This window comes from Thalassophryne amazonica, chromosome 3 (assembly GCF_902500255.1).
Source record: "Thalassophryne amazonica chromosome 3, fThaAma1.1, whole genome shotgun sequence".
In the NCBI taxonomy this organism is placed as follows: Eukaryota; Metazoa; Chordata; class Actinopteri; order Batrachoidiformes; family Batrachoididae; genus Thalassophryne; species Thalassophryne amazonica.
Genome location: NC_047105.1, coordinates 82,558,408 through 82,574,720, shown reverse-complemented (window position 1 = coordinate 82,574,720; position 16,313 = coordinate 82,558,408). Strand labels below are relative to the sequence as shown.

The window sequence follows — 16,313 nt, the reverse complement described above, 5'->3', positions numbered from 1 at the left end:
TTGTGTTTTTTCATTTATCTGCTGGTTTCACAGCCTCTCAGTGAAAAACAGAAACAGCCTGCACCACATTGTTAAAATTTGTTCAAAGATTATTGGAGTGAAACAAAGAGACTTACACTCTTTTTGTAATCAACAGATCCTCCAGAAGGCTGAAATAATCTTGTCCATCTCAGGTCATGTTCTTTTAGGAGAGATTTCTCTGCTTCCTTTAGGACGCCGTTATGCGTCCCCGGTGTGTAGAACCAACTGGTTTTTAAAGTCATTTATGCCTTTGGCAATTCGACTTTTAAATGCTCCGTAGGTCTGCCATGTCTTATTATTATTCTTGCTATTCATTTTAACTTCTTAAGTCTGTTTTTATTTGTTTTTATTAGTTTTGTTGTTGTTTTATATATATATATATATATATATATATTAAACAGACTGCTCAAATGAAATTGCCCCTTGTAGGATTAATAAAGTTGTTGATTGATTGACTGATTGATTGACAGATGCAGTACAGCAGCTTTCAGAGAAAATAAATGTGCTCACTAAGTTAGTCGACTCATTGACAGACACAGTACAAAAGGGACACGCATGTCACTGTCCCACTGACAGACCCAAAGTAATGAGAAAAGAGGACATCTGTGGTTGCCCAAAGTGTGTGCAGGACGGCGTAAGAGATTGCAAACACTGCTTTTTGTGTGGTGAGCAAGGCCACAGAGCTATAGGTTGTCAAAAACGTCCAAAACAGCGGGGAAACGAGAACCGGTTGCTGTAGGGGGACAAACAGTAACCAACGCCCTTTCCAAGTCCCGCCAAGCAGAGGCACAAGCAATGTTAAGCAGTGGCCGCATCACTAGTGAGAGCAGCAGGCTGGGGACAGCCTATGAAACAAGTAATGGCAACAAAAGATGCGGATATGAGAAAACTGCTGCCAACTCCTTGCGTAATGTCACACCAAATACCAACAATCCTCTCACTAAACTGATAGGCAGGAAAGCTTTAGCTAAGTGTATCCTCAACGGCCTTTCAGTAAATGCTCTTGTGGACACTGGCGCTCAAGTCAGCATGATAGGCAGGTCCTGGAAAGATGAGTACCTACCTGACCTAAACATTCACCCACTGTCTGAACTAGACGTGCTCATGGGAGACAAAGAAAAGCTAGAAGTGTTTGCAGTTAATGGGGAACTTATTTCCTTTGATGGTTGGGTAGTCATAACTGGAAACTTACCAGGAAATGAGGACCCAAACTTATCAATTAATGCACCTTTCCTTGTGAGCTCTGCACTCCTGGAAATACTTCTCATAGGGTTTAATGTCATTGAAGTAGTGATACAAGGAAAGCCAGAAAGACTGGCACCCACTTTAATTCAACTGTTGAGTGGAGCCATGTCCATCTCTAGCGACACAGCAGATAACACACTTTGTCCAGACCAAGCAGACAGTTTCAGCTCAGGGATGTTTGAGGATCGGTCCAAAGGACAAACTTATTCTTGCAGGCAGTGTAACCTGGATAAAGTGTAGGGTACCTCCCCAGCTCGACCACCCTGACCCACTGGTGTTGCTCGAGCCTGAGGAAGGATGTGTACAGCTACAACAGCTTGATGCGGGTGAGGGATTACTTGAAATTCAAGCCGGTAGAGTTCCTCTTGTAGCTGTCCCCTTAGGTAACCATACAAAGCATGGCATTACCTTGCCTCAAAGATCTGCTATCAGTAGCATCCAGCCAATCAAAAAGATTGTCGAGACTGATGTACCTACTGACAGAGACATCAAAGTTCAGAGTGCCAGCACCCCCTCAGTTGCCCCAAACTGTTCTTCACAGTGGCACCCACCAGTTGATGTGAGTCACCTTAAGGAAAGCCAACAAGAGATTGTGAAAAAAATGCTGTATGAGGAGTCATCCGCTTTTGCAAGAGATGCTAATGATAGTGGTTGTGTTCCAACTTTGCAGATGTCATTGAATCTCAAAGATGACATCCCAGTGCAGAAAACCTATTCCTCTGTACCAAAACCATTAGTTGCAGAGGTAAAGGAGTACATCCAAGATCTTTTAGCTAAAGGTTGGATCATCAAGTCAAAGTCTCCTTACGCAGCCCCTGCTGTATGTGTCCGCAAAAAGGATGGCTCGCTACGCGTTTGTATTGATTATAGATGACTGAACCAAAAAAAAAAACCATTCCTGAAAGGTACCCATTGCCCCGGATCCAAGATCTGACTCATACGCTGGGGGGCCATACATGGTTCAGTGTCCTTGATCAAGGAAAGGCGTACCATCAAGGGTTCATGGCGGAAGGGTCACGCTATCTTACAGCTTTTGTAACACCTTGGGGGCTGTATGAGAGGGTGAGGATACCTTTTGGTCTCTCAAACGCACCTGCAGCCTTCCAACAGAGCATGGAAGAGATGTTGAGCTCAGTCAGAGATGATTGCTGTATCCCCTATGTGGATGACATTCTTTGCTTTGCGAAGACATTTGAGGAACATGTTGAGGGTGTTCACAAAGTCCTGAGAGCACTCCAACAGCATGAGTTAAAGTTGAGACCTGAAAAATGCGAGTTGTTTCAAAGACAAGTGAGGTATGTGGGTCACCTTGTCTCTGCAGAGAGTGTGCACATTAACCCAAGTGACATAGAAACAGTACAATCCCTCAAGGTCAAAACACCCCAGACTGTTGGTGATGTGCGGTGATTGTTAGGCTTCCTCAGCTACTACTGCAGCTACGTACAAGACTTTGCACGCATCGCAAAGCTAGTGTATGAGCTTCTCCAAGTCAAACCAGGCATGTTACCAGTCCAGACAAACAAAACCAAACCAAAGGGCCCTCAGGTGCCCTCCAAAACCCTTGTCGAGTGGACCAGTGAACACCAGGGGGTGGTGAACCAACTCACTGACATGCTCACAAAACCCCCAGTCCTTGCCTACCCAGACTTTAACTTGCCGTTTGTGTTACACACAGACACCTCTGAGCGTGGCCTTGGTGCTGTATTCTATCAAAAACAAGAGGGTAAGTTTAGTCATAGGGTATGGTTCCCGAACACTGACCCCAGCTGAAGAAACTATCATTTGCACAGTGGAAATTAGAGTTTTTGGCATTGAAATGGGCTGTGTGTGAGAAGTTTAGAGATTATCTTTATTACGCTCCACACTTCACCATCTGTACTGATAACAATCCCCTAACTTACGTCATGAGCACTGTCAAGCTCAATGCCGTGGGGCATCGTTGGGTTGGGGAGTTATCTGATTTCTGGTTTGAGGTGAAATACAGACCTGGCAAGGCCAATGTAGATGCCGACACCCTGTCTCGCATGCCTCTTGATATCAACCAGTATGTGGCAGAGTGCACTGAGGAGCTGTTGTAAGAGATCGTGGAAGCTACTTTGAATGGGACTAAAGCAGCTTGGGAAAAGTATGTAGCTTGGGTTGCTGCCCTCACCCTCACCACAGTTGCCGACCGAGATCCCCCGGCGCCTTTTCTGACCATCAGCAGGGAAGAATTTGCCAAGGCCCAAAAGGAGGATCAAGCAGTGGGTGAGATCCTTAGGCTTTAGGAGACAAACGCAGTAATGACCGGTGACGTAAGGTGAACAGTTGGTAGAGCAGCAAGAAGACTTCTCCATGAGTGGAGTAAATTGCATCTTGATACTAGGCTATTGTACAGACAGACAGGTGAAAGACGACAACTTGTTCTCCCAGCCAGATACAAACCCACAGTATTAAAGCACCTCCATGATGATATGGGGCACATTGGCACTGATAAAGTACTGTCTCTGGCTAGGGGGCGGTTTTATTGGCCATATATGAAGCAAGAAATTGAAGAATATGTCACCAGGAGATGTCCCTGCATCAAACATAAAAAGCCCACCGAGCATGTCCGAGTCCCAATGGGTACCATCACCTGAAACTCACCCTTGGACCTGATATGTATAGATTATCTTCATCTCAAGCCCAGCCGAAGTGGATATGAATACATATTAGTCGTCGTGGATCATTTCACGAGATTCGCTCAGGCATATCCAACCAAAAACATCTGGAAGGACAGCAGCTGAATGCATTTTTGGTGAATTCATTCAGCACTTTGGTTACCCCGGCAGATTACATCACGACCAAGGTTGTGAGTTTGAGAATGACCTTTTCAGGATGCTGCGGGAAAAATCTGGCATTGGGCACTCGAAAACAACACCATATCATCCCCAAGGCAATCCTGCTGAGAGGTTCAACAGGACCCTCTTGCAGATGCTTAGGACACTCGGTGAAAAAGAGAAGGAATGCTGGAAAGACCATCTCCAAGAAACTGTGCATGCCTATAATTGCATGCGTCATGAGTCAACAGGGTATTCCCCCTACTTTCTGCTTTATGGGCACCCCCCTCGCCTTCTTATAGACTTATTGTTTGGTCTGATTGGTGAGAAAACCAAAGTGTTGCACAGCCACTATGCAGAAAAATGGGCAGAAAGAATGACAGAGGCGTACAAAATAGCAAGTGAAAACAGTAAATGATCAAGTGTCTGGGGCAAATCCTATTATGACCAGAAGCTTTGAGGTGTAGGGTTACATTCTGGAGATGGGGTCCTTGTGAGGAATTTCAGCAAACGGGGTGATCCAGGGAAACTTAGGTCTTATTGGGAGAGGAGGATCTATGTAGTCAAGGAGCAGGTAGCAGACAACCCTGTGTATTAGATTAGATTAGATTAGATTAGATAAGCCTTTATTCATCCCTCAATGGGGAAATTTCAGATTTCCACATTCACATTCCACATACAAACAGCAATTGATCTACAATTATTACTTGTTTACCGTAATAATGGCACACATCAGAATTAGGACAACACATATACATTTGACATTGTTTATGTGCACTAAACTTGAAACAGTCCGTTTTCCAATTGAGGCGATGTGAGTGTGTTGGTAGCCTCTGCAACTATCAAGTTGCGCTGCCTGCCAGCTTGGGAAAGAATGGAGGCCAACCACAGGAAGGGAGGGGCAGGAAAGAGGTGAGAGGAGAAAACTGGAGCATGCTTCAGTCCATGTGTAAGTCTGTCAGTTTATTGTCCTTGTGGGTTGAGATAAGAATGGAGCCGAATAATCTCACCAAAGCCTGGATAAATTCCTCTGGAGGTAAACAGTGGGCAATTCACCTTGATGCTAGATAGCCTGTAGTGTTGCAGCCGAGCAGTGAAAAACACTATTAACAGTTCCACTCGCAGAGCCAAATCCCAATTATGAATTAAGAATATTCCCAATATTGAATTAAAAATATTCACCGGCCTCCGAAACTTTCAGCTTTAACTGCAAGGCACGCATCAGCTCCAAGGTGTCATCCAATTTGCGTCTGAGTTCAAGAGTCAACGCAGTTTATTGTGAGATGGGGGACAGACAAAAGACAAGAGTCTTCCACCGTAACTTGCTACTGCTTGTCAATGACCTGCCAGTTGAAGCTCCACCCACAAAACTCGAACTCGCACCAAAGAGACAATCTAGACAAACCAGCAATGGTGACAGAAACAAAAGAGACCAAAGTGAAACAAGTGACTCTGATTCTGAAGGGAGCACTGTAGGATATTGGTTGAGGGTCCCTGCAACAAGAGGAGAGCTGACACGCGCAAGTCCGTGCTGTGAGGCATCAACCTCAGGACAAACAAATCTGGCACCTAAACAAGTAAGCACCCAGGTCCAAGTATGAGAGAGGAGAGACAGATCAGAGTACCAGTAAGAGGAGAAAGGTGTGAAGAACAGGACCAAACATTTGCTCAGCTGGTAACTTGGTTGTCATCTGACTTAGATCTACCTGAAACCGACAGTGAGGAGGACAAAAGCTTAGATCCTAGGGAAGAACGGGTTTCACGCGCTCACGAAGCAGACCCATCAAGCGAGGTCAGAAGGTCACTCAGAGACAGGAAACCAAGACAGGTGTTCACATATCCAACATTAGGTGAGCCATCGGCATGGGACCAGCCACAGCACACAGTAGCTACAGAATGAATGGCAGAATGAGTATGTGCCTTATTTCCCAGTTTCCTTTACTCATTTTTTTTCCCCGAGTACCAAGAGCTTGACAAAAACACATTTCAGTGTTTTGTAATGTTGCCCATTATTGTGTGAAAATAAAGTATTGAATATTTCTAAGAGTTTGCAAAAATCTAATATTCACCTGAAAAGATTGTAAATGTTATATTATGTTGTCTTATAAAAAGATTTAGTTTTAGTTATGGTATCATGTTTAAGTGCTGTATTATTTTCGAGAAGTGTGAATTATTTTGAGTATGTCCATGTGATAAAATTATATTCCAGGAGCACATAGACTTGTGGTTGAATGATATGTTCGAAAGTAAATCAAATTCAGTTTGCCTTTGAACTTTTTCTGACTGTAGGCCGAGTGGATCTCTGAATTGGAGCATAGTAGCTGCGTTGTGGAACAGTGTTAATTTTGACAGAATATTTTGGTTTAAAACTCAGTTGACTAAAATCTTACAATATTTAGTCGACTAAAACTAGACTTAAACTAAACCAATTGAGAGGACTAAATTATGACTAAAACTAAATGGCATTTTAGTTGGCGATGACTAAAACTAAAAATATGAAGAGTTCAGATGCAGAACCCAACATCTCCAAAACCACAAATTTTTAGGACCCCATCACACATAACAATGGCACTCGTGGGAAATTGGAGCCGTGCCTGAACGCCTCGTACAGCAGTCGCCACATTCATTCGGGCACAGCACATACACTCCACATTTGTGTGCTACTAATGGAAACCCATTTGAACTGCAGGCAAGATGAGGTCGTACTGGCATCGGAGCATTTTAACGGCATGTCGTATGCAGGTTGGACATATCATGCCACGGCCGAGGAGCTGCACGAAATCATCACCCATGACGAACCATGGCATGAATGATGCCATCGAGGCAGCCTTCACACCAGTGGCTTGAAATCGTCGAATGCTGGACGAATGGCTATTCGACCCACTGTCGGCCAGAGTCGGCTGGAGTCCAGGAGCCACCCACTAACATCCAACACCACTTGCGGGGCACTGAGAAAAGGCGGGGCTATTCGTGCAGCCCACATGACAATAGAGAGCAGGCGACCACTTTCGAGCTTGTTGTGCGATTGGCCCCACATTTTCAAAGTGCCGCACGAGTGTGCCGTTACTTGTCAATATCATTTAAAAAGAGTAAACACAGTACTTTGAGAATAAATGGCTTCACCCAACCATTAACTATGAGTGAAAAATGTTTTGTGTTCATATTGTCTCGGTATTGACGGTATTGCTTAAATTTTCATTGTTACGCAGATGATACCCAGCTTTATCTATCCATGAAGCCAGAGGACACACACCAATTAGCTAAACTGCAGGATTGTCTTACAGACATAAAGACATGGATGACCTCTAATTTCCTGCTTTTAAACTCAGATAAAACTGAAGTTATTGTACTTGGCCCCACAAATCTTAGAAACATGGTGTCTAACCAGATCCTTACTCTGGATGGCATTACCCTGACCTCTAGTAATACTGTGAGAAATCTTGGAGTCATTTTTGATCAGGATATGTCATTCAAAGTGCATATTAAACAAATATGTAGGACTGCTTTTTTGCATTTACGCAATATCTCTAAAATCAGAAAGGTCTTGTCTCAGAGTGATGCTGAAAAACTAATTCATGCATTTATTTCCTCTAGGCTGGACTATTGTAATTCATTATTATCAGGTTGTCCTAAAAGTTCCCTAAAAAGCCTTCAGTTAATTCAAAATGCTGCAGCTAGAGTACTGACGGGGACTAGAAGGAGAGAGCATATCTCACCCATATTGGCCTCTCTTCATTGGCTTCCTGTTAATTCTAGAATAGAATTTAAAATTCTTCTTCTTACTTATAAGGTTTTGAATAATCAGGTCCCATCTTATCTTAGGGACCTCGTAGTACCATATTACCCCAATAGAGCGCTTCGCTCTCAGACTGCAGGCTTACTTGTAGTTCCTAGGGTTTGTAAGAGTAGAATGGGAGGCAGAGCCTTCAGCTTTCAGGCTCCTCTCCTGTGGAACCAGCTCCCAATTCAGATCAGGGAGACAGACACCCTCTCTACTTTTAAGATTAGGCTTAAAACTTTCCTTTTTGCTAAAGCTTATAGTTAGGGCTGGATCAGGTGACCCTGAACCATCCCTTAGTTATGCTGCTATAGACGTAGACTGCTGGGGGGTTCCCATGATGCACTGTTTCTTTTTCTTTTTGCTCTGTATGCACCACTCTGCATTTAATCATTAGTGATCGATCTCTGCTCCCCTCCACAGCATGTCTTTTTCCTGGTTCTCTCCCTCAGCCCTACCAGTCCCAGCAGAAGACTGCCCCTCCCTGAGCCTGGTTCTGCTGGAGGTTTCTTCCTGTTAAAAGGGAGTTTTTCCTTCCCACTGTAGCCAAGTGCTTGCTCACAGGGGGTCGTTTTGACCGTTGGGGTTTTACATAATTATTGTATGGCCTTGCCTTGCAATATGGAGCGCCTTGGGGCAACTGTTTGTTGTGATTTGGCGCTATATAAAAAAAATTGATTGATTGATTGTCTAAGAAAATGCCCCCCCCCCCCCCCCCCCCAAAACAAAAAAAAAAACACTACAAATGTCCCAGGGTATGTAAACGTTCGAGCACAGCTGTATGTGAAAGACATAGAGGAGGATTTTTTTTTTTTAAGAAGACCTGAATGTTCAGCTACGATTTGCCAAAAGGTACATCTGTGATGTAAGCCTAGATTTGATGTTTTGGTGAAAGAAAACCCTTCTCTGCTCCACTTCATCATGACGCTGTATAACTAGTGACACAAAAGGCAAAACATGCACAATTTCTCCAATCACAGTCACATAAGTCTATAACTTCTTCTGGGTTGCCTCGGTGTCTTGGTGGCTTTCCTCACTCTTCTCCTTCTTGCACAGTCACTCAGTTTTTGAGAACTGTCTACTTCATACAGATTTACCATACAGTGCCATACTGTTTGTATTTTTTCATAATTGATGTAAATAAAGTCCAAGACATATTCAGTGACTTGGAAATGTTCATGTATCTCCTGACTTCTCTGAAGAAAACTGGCAATAAAACTGATTATTTAAAGGTACTATACCAAAGCGTTCCATTACTTATGCAACCCATCATCTTGGCTTTTATATTTTTAATTAATTTATATCAAGAGATTTGGTTTGAGTTTAAAGAAGATAATTTTAATAATTATTATGCTCAGAAGTCCGATTTACATTTTGTATTTAAAATGACATAAACAAATTAAAATGTGTGAAATACCAAGGGGCCCAATACTTCTTGCATTATACTGGTGGTTGGCTCTCACTGCGGTATTGTATCACTTCCTGTTCCAGAGCACAGCGGTGTTTTTCTGTATCTGTTAGCTGTTTAATCTGCGCAGTTAGATTGATCTAGTTATCTAGATTACGATTTGTTTCCCAGTGTAATCTTCACGTGCCTTAACTAAAGCACTCCTTCTGCTGAATCACCTCTAAATTATTTACACATTATTCACTTTGCGTGTTTTTAGGAATCCGCTAGCTTAGCGTAGCTACTAGCTCTTAGCCGATTTAGCATGGCGGCTTCTCCTGTCTCTCCCGCACTTTTCTGCTCTGGGTGTGAAATGTTTAGTTATTCCTCGGCCTCCTTTAGCAGTAACGGTACGTGTAATAAGTGTAGCTTATTCGTAGCTTTGGAGGCCAGGCTGGGCGAATTGGAGACTCGGCTCCGCACCGTGGAAAATTCTACAGCTAGCCAGGCCCCTGTAGTCGGTGCGGACCAAGGTAGCTTAGCCGCCGTTAGTTACCCCCTGGAAGATCCCGAGCAGCCGGGAAAGCAGGCTGACTGGGTGACTGTGAGGAGGAAGCGTAGCCCTAAACAGAAGCCCCGTGTACACCGCCAACCCGTTCACATCTCTAACCGTTTTTCCCCACTCGACGACACACCCGCCGAGGATCAAACTCTGGTTATTGGCGACTCTGTTTTGAGAAATGTGAAGTTAGCGACACCAGCAACCATAGTCAATTGTCTTCCAGGGGCCAGAGCAGGCGACATTGAAGGAAATTTGAAACTGCTGGCTAAGGCTAAGCGTAAATTTGGTAAGATTGTAATTCACGTCGGCAGTAATGACACCTGGTTACGCCAATCGGAGGTCACTAAAATTAACATTAAATCGGTGTGTAACTTTGCAAAAACAATGTCGGACTCTGTAGTTTTCTCTGGGCCCCTCCCCAATCGGACCGGGAGTGACATGTTTAGCCGCATGTTCTCCTTGAATTGCCGGCTGTCTGAGTGGTGTCCAAAAAGAGACGGCATCCATCCCACTTTGGATGGAGCAGCTCTCATTTCTAGAAATCTGGCCAATTTTCTTAAATCCTCCAAACCGTGACTATCCAGGGTTGGGACCAGGAAGCAGAGTTGTAGTCTTACACACCTCTCTGCAGCTTCTCTCCCCCTGCCATCCCCTCATTACCCCATCCCTGTAGAGACGGTGCCTGCTCCCAGACTACCAATAACCAGCAAAAATCTATTTAAGCATAAAAATTCAAAAAGAAAAAATAATATAGCACCTTCAACTGCACCACAGACTAAAACAGTTAAATGTGGTCTATTAAACATTAGGTCTCTCTCTTCTAAGTCCCTGTTGGTAATGATATAATAATTGATCAACATATTGATTTATTCTGCCTTACAGAAACCTGGTTACAGCAGGATGAATATGTTAGTTTAAATGAGTCAACACCCCCGAGTCACACTAACTGTCAGAATGCTCGTAGCACGGGCCGGGGCGGAGGATTAGCAGCAATCTTCCATTCCAGCTTATTAATTAATCAAAAACCCAGACAGAGCTTTAATTCATTTGAAAGCTTGACTCTTAGTCTTGTCCATCCAAATTGGAAGTCCCAAAAACCAGTTTTATTTGTTATTATCTATCGTCCACCTGGTCGTTACTGTGAGTTTCTCTGTGAATTTTCAGACCTTTTGTCTGACTTAGTGCTTAGCTCAGATAAGATAATTATAGTGGGCGATTTTAACTATGCTGAGAATGACAGCCTCAACACTGAGAATGACAGCCTCAACACTGCATTTAATCTATTATTAGACTCTAATGGCTTTGCTCAAAAAGTAAATGAGTCCACCCACCACTTTAATCATATCTTAGATCTTGTTCTGACTTATGGTATGGAAATAGAAGACTTAACAGTATTCCCTGAAAACTCCCTTCTGTCTGATCATTTCTTAATAACATTTACATTTACTCTGATGGACTACCCAGCAGTGGGGAATAAGTTTCATTACACTAGAAGTCTTTCAGAAAGCGCTGTAACTAGGTTTAAGGATATGATTCCTTCTTTAGGTTCTCTAATGTCATATACCAACACAGTGCAGAGTAGCTACCTAAACTCTGTAAGTGAGATAGAGTATCTCGTCAATAGTTTTACATCCTCATTGAAGACAACTTTGGATGCTGTAGCTCCTCTACAAAAGAGAGCTTTAAATCAGAAGTGCCTGACTCCGTGGTATAACTCACAAACTCGTAGCTTAAAGCAGATAACCCGTAAGTTGGAGAGGAAATGGTGTCTCACTAATTTAGAAGATCTTCACTTAGCCTGGAAAAAGAGTCTGTTGCCCTATAAAAAAGCCCTCCGTAAAGCTAGGATATCTTTCTACTCATCACTAATTGAAGAAAATAAGAACAACCCCAGGTTTCTTTTCAGCACTGTAGCCAGGCTGACAAAGAGTCAGAGCTCTATTGAGCTGAGTATTCCATTAACTTTAACTAGTAATGACTTCATGACTTTCTTTGCTAACAAAATTTTAACTATTAGAGAAAAAATTACTCATAACCATCCCAAAGACGTATCGTTATCTTTGGCTGCTTTCAGTGATGCCGGTATTTGGTTAGACTCTTTCTCTCCGATTGTTCTGTCTGAGTTATTTTCATTAGTTACTTCATCCAAACCATCAACATGTTTATTAGACCCCATTCCTACCAGGCTGCTCAAGGAAGCCCTACCATTATTTAATGCTTCGATCTTAAATATGATCAATCTATCTTTGTTAGTTGGCTATGTACCACAGGCTTTTAAGGTGGCAGTAATTAAACCATTACTTAAAAAGCCATCACTTGACTCAGCTATCTTAGCTAATTATAGGCCAATCTCCAACCTTCCTTTTCTCTCAAAAATTCTTGAAAGGGTAGTTGTAAAACAGCAAACTGATCATCTGCAGAGGAATGGTCTATTTGAAGAGTTTCAGTCAGGTTTAGAATTCATCATAGTACAGAAACAGCATTAGTGAAGGTTACAAATGATCTTCTTATGGCCTCGGACAGTGGACTCATCTCTGTGCTTGTTCTGTTAGACCTCAGTGCTGCTTTTGATACTGTTGACCATAAAATTTTATTACAGAGATTAGAGCATGCCATAGGTATTAAAGGCACTGCGCTGCGGTGGTTTGAATCATATTGTCTAATAGATTACAATTTGTTCATGTAAATGGGGAATCTTCTTCACAGACTAAAGTTAATTATGGAGTTCCACAAGGTTCTGTGCTAGGACCAATTTTATTCACTTTATACATGCTTCCCTTAGGCAGTATTATTAGACGGTATTGCTTAAATTTTCATTGTTACGCAGATGATACCCAGCTTTATCTATCCATGAAGCCAGAGGACACACACCAATTAGCTAAACTGCAGGATTGTCTTACAGACATAAAGACATGGATGACCTCTAATTTCCTGCTTTTAAACTCAGATAAAACTGAAGTTATTGTACTTGGCCCCACAAATCTTAGAAACATGGTGTCTAACCAGATCCTTACTCTGGATGGCATTACCCTGAGCTCTAGTAATACTGTGAGAAATCTTGGAGTCATTTTTGATCAGGATATGTCATTCAAAGGGCATATTAAACAAATATGTAAGACTGCTTTTTTGCATTTATGCAATATCTCTAAAATCAGAAAGGTCTTGTCTCAGAGTGATGCTGAAAAACTAATTCATGCATTTATTTCCTCTAGGCTGGACTATTGTAATTCATTATTATCAGGTTGTCCTAAAAGTTCCCTAAAAAGCCTTCAGTTAATTCAAAATGCTGCAGCTAGAGTACTGACAGGGACTCACCCATATTGGCCTCTCTTCATTGGCTTCCTGTTAATTCTAGAATAGAATTTAAAATTCTTCTTCTTACTTATAAGGTTTTGAATAATCAGGTCCCATCTTATCTTAGGGACCTCGTAGTACCATATCACCCCAATAGAGCGTTTCGCTCTCGGACTGCAGGCTTACTTGTGGTTCCTAGGGTTTGTAGGAGTAGAATGGGAGGGAGGGCCTTCAGCTTTCGGGCTCCTCTCATGTGGAACCAGCTCCCAATTCAGATCAGGGAGACAGACACCCTCTCTACTTTTAAGATTAGGCTTAAAACTTTCCTTTTTGCTAAAGCTTATAGTTAGGGCTGGATCAGGTGACCCTGAACCATCCCTTAGTTATGCTGCTATAGACGTAGACTGCTGGTGGGTTCCCATGATGCACTGTTTCTTTCTCTTTTTGCTCTATATGCACCACTCTGCATTTAATCATTAGTGATCGATCTCTGCTCCCCTCCACAGCATGTCTTTTTCCTGGTTCTCTCCCTCAGCCCCAACCAGTCCCAGCAGAAGACTGCCCCTCCCTGAGCCTGGTTCTGCTGGAGGTTTCTTCCTGTTAAAAGGGAGTTTTTCCTTCCCACTGTAGCCAAGTGCTTGCTCACAGGGGGTCGTTTTGACCGTTGGGGCTTTACATAATTATTGTATGGCCTTGCCTTACAATATAAAGCGCCTTGGGGCAACTGTTTGTTGTGATTTGGCGCTATATAAAAAATTGATTGATTGATTGATTGATTGACTTCTGGAGGGGTAAGTCCACGTCCATAAAATGTTGTTGATTATTCTTTTATATTTTTCCATCTGGTAGGGATTGGCATCAATGTGCAAGTGCTAAATAAATGAGTTGAAAAGATGGACAAAATGTACACTTACATGAAAGAGATATTACACAAGTATAAAATGGCATGTCATCCAGGAATGTTCACTTTTGAATTCATCAGGTCACACCTCAGGGATAGAGAGCTCTCTAATATCAACATGATCCATAGTTTCATTGTCCCAAAATCACAAATTTTGTCTCTTCTTCTTCTTCTGTTTTATTTTCCAGGAATTTACTGGATAAAGACACCTTTTCCAAGTCAGACCCCTGTGAGTATGTTGTAGTCTGTACTGAATGTTTTGTCAATTCTCTGCTGGTATTTCACCATCTTCTAATTGTTTTTGTTTGTTTTTTTGTATTCTACTCAATTTATTTTTGGCTTTTGTGTGTGTGTGTGTGTGTGTGTGTGTGTGTGTGTGTGTGTGTGTGTGTGTGTGTGTGTGTGTGTGTGTGTGTGTGTGTGGTTTGTAAAACCTTTAGTGTAAAATTACATTGTGATTTGTTCACTATGCATGGCTAAAATCCTCAGTGTTGTTTGTTTGTTTTTCCCCCTACAGTATGTGTGCTCTATACACAAGGTATTGAGACGAAACAGTGGAGAGAGGTGAATACACACACACACACACACACACACACACACACACACACACACACACACACACACACACACACACACACACACACACACACACACACACACACACACACACACACACACACACACACACACACACAACACATCCCCCTCCCCATATCCCCTCTAACATTTATATATAGTAAGTCCCTTGAGGTTACCATAGCAGATCAGAGATGGTTATACATGTTGTGATGGTTGATGGTTGTACAAACCTCCAGACATCCTTCCTGATACAACTCCACATGTAAATGTACATGTAAATCTGTCTACATGAAGGCACTGAGATGTAATTTTACACAAAAGTAAAGGTTTTATAAATCACACTCTTACATGAAGAACAGGCAGGGGTGTCCTTGAAGCAGGAACCTTTCAAAATGGAAACTCATGCCCTTAACTGCATGGCCACCACTACTGACTTTTATATATATAAGAAGATAAATTTCATTTTATAATCCTCAAATATTACTCCAATTTGGTCTCTCTCTTATGGCCTCTTCACACATTGTCAGATTGTGTTGTCAGAAGGAAAGGTGATGTAACAAAGTGGTAAACATACCACTGTCCCAGCTTTTTTGAAACGTGTTGCAGGCATCCATTTCAAAATGAGCAAATATTTGCACAAAAACAATAAAGTTTGATCAGAAAATATGCAATGTAAAATTTTGTATAGTGAATGCGAACAGCAGCTATCAAACTGAAAGCACCGTGCGCTACTGTGCACACGCCACCACAAATCTGAACAGGCTGTTATATCCACAATAGACCTTACAGTTCAGATAGTTGTCCATTCCTTCCCATGGGTGACATAAATAATGTGAACTATGGCCTCCATCATATCTGTATATAACACGGGCAGCTGTGCCTCTCCATGGTGCACAGTAACACGTCATTGCACGTGTCAGGCTTGGAGCTGAAAGGACCTGACTGCTGTAATATATGATCACCTTCTAACTCTGTAAGAGATATGACATGGAACTGTTTTGCCAGGCCATGACAGCATTAATAAGCATGAATCTCACCTCCAACAGTGGTCCAGGAGCGCAGTGTGGACATGGAGCCAGGACTGCAGCCTGTGGTTAAAACCTCTTACCTGGCTGCTGTGTACTGGAATTAACCATGGCAAAAATAAATCCCATGTGATAATCCAACCATCACGGTGTCCAGAGTTGCATTGTGCTGCTGAAGTGAGCGAAAACACACACCCAAAAAAAGAAATAAAGTTCCCTGGAAAGGCTGCATGTGATGCATGGGACAGCATGGCCCACTGCCAGCAAACCTTCAGCAAAGCTGTCCAGTGGCATGCGCCCCGGGTGCGCACTTAGTGGCTCATGCAGCGTTATGCACGCACGTACGCACACACACACACACACACACACACACACACACACACACACACACACACACACACACACACACACACACACACACACACAGCCAAGTGATAATGTCAGCCCCACGCGTGTGTACATGCGCATGTGCGCGTGAGGAACACAGCGCTGCTTCCCACTCCAGTCCCATGTTTGCCATCCAGATGTTTGGACATCGGGCAGTCTTAAGCGCCTTTTATGGCTGTCTGAAGGCAGTCTGTGTCATCTACCTGTTGTCTACATGCACTTTGGATGCCATCGTGGATGAGGTAATCTGGATGTGCTCTGACACTGCTGACCATGCCTGTTTTCCTCCTGACTGTGTCAGATTATGGCAATATTTGCAATGTCAGGCATGGCTCC

At 42.8% G+C, this 16,313-nt stretch overlaps 1 protein-coding gene across 2 annotated transcripts in view; it reads left to right on the top strand.

Annotated features, from left to right (window-relative positions):
- cpne5b (copine Vb) overlaps nt 1–16,313 on the top strand; it is a 573,316-nt gene that overhangs the window by 151,366 nt on the left and 405,637 nt on the right. For both annotated transcript variants that reach the window (XM_034166971.1, XM_034166972.1), the window contains exons 2-3: nt 14,175–14,215; nt 14,504–14,550. In XM_034166971.1, the coding sequence (XP_034022862.1) occupies nt 14,175–14,215; nt 14,504–14,550 (88 nt within the window). The remainder of the gene's footprint in view (nt 1–14,174; nt 14,216–14,503; nt 14,551–16,313) is intronic.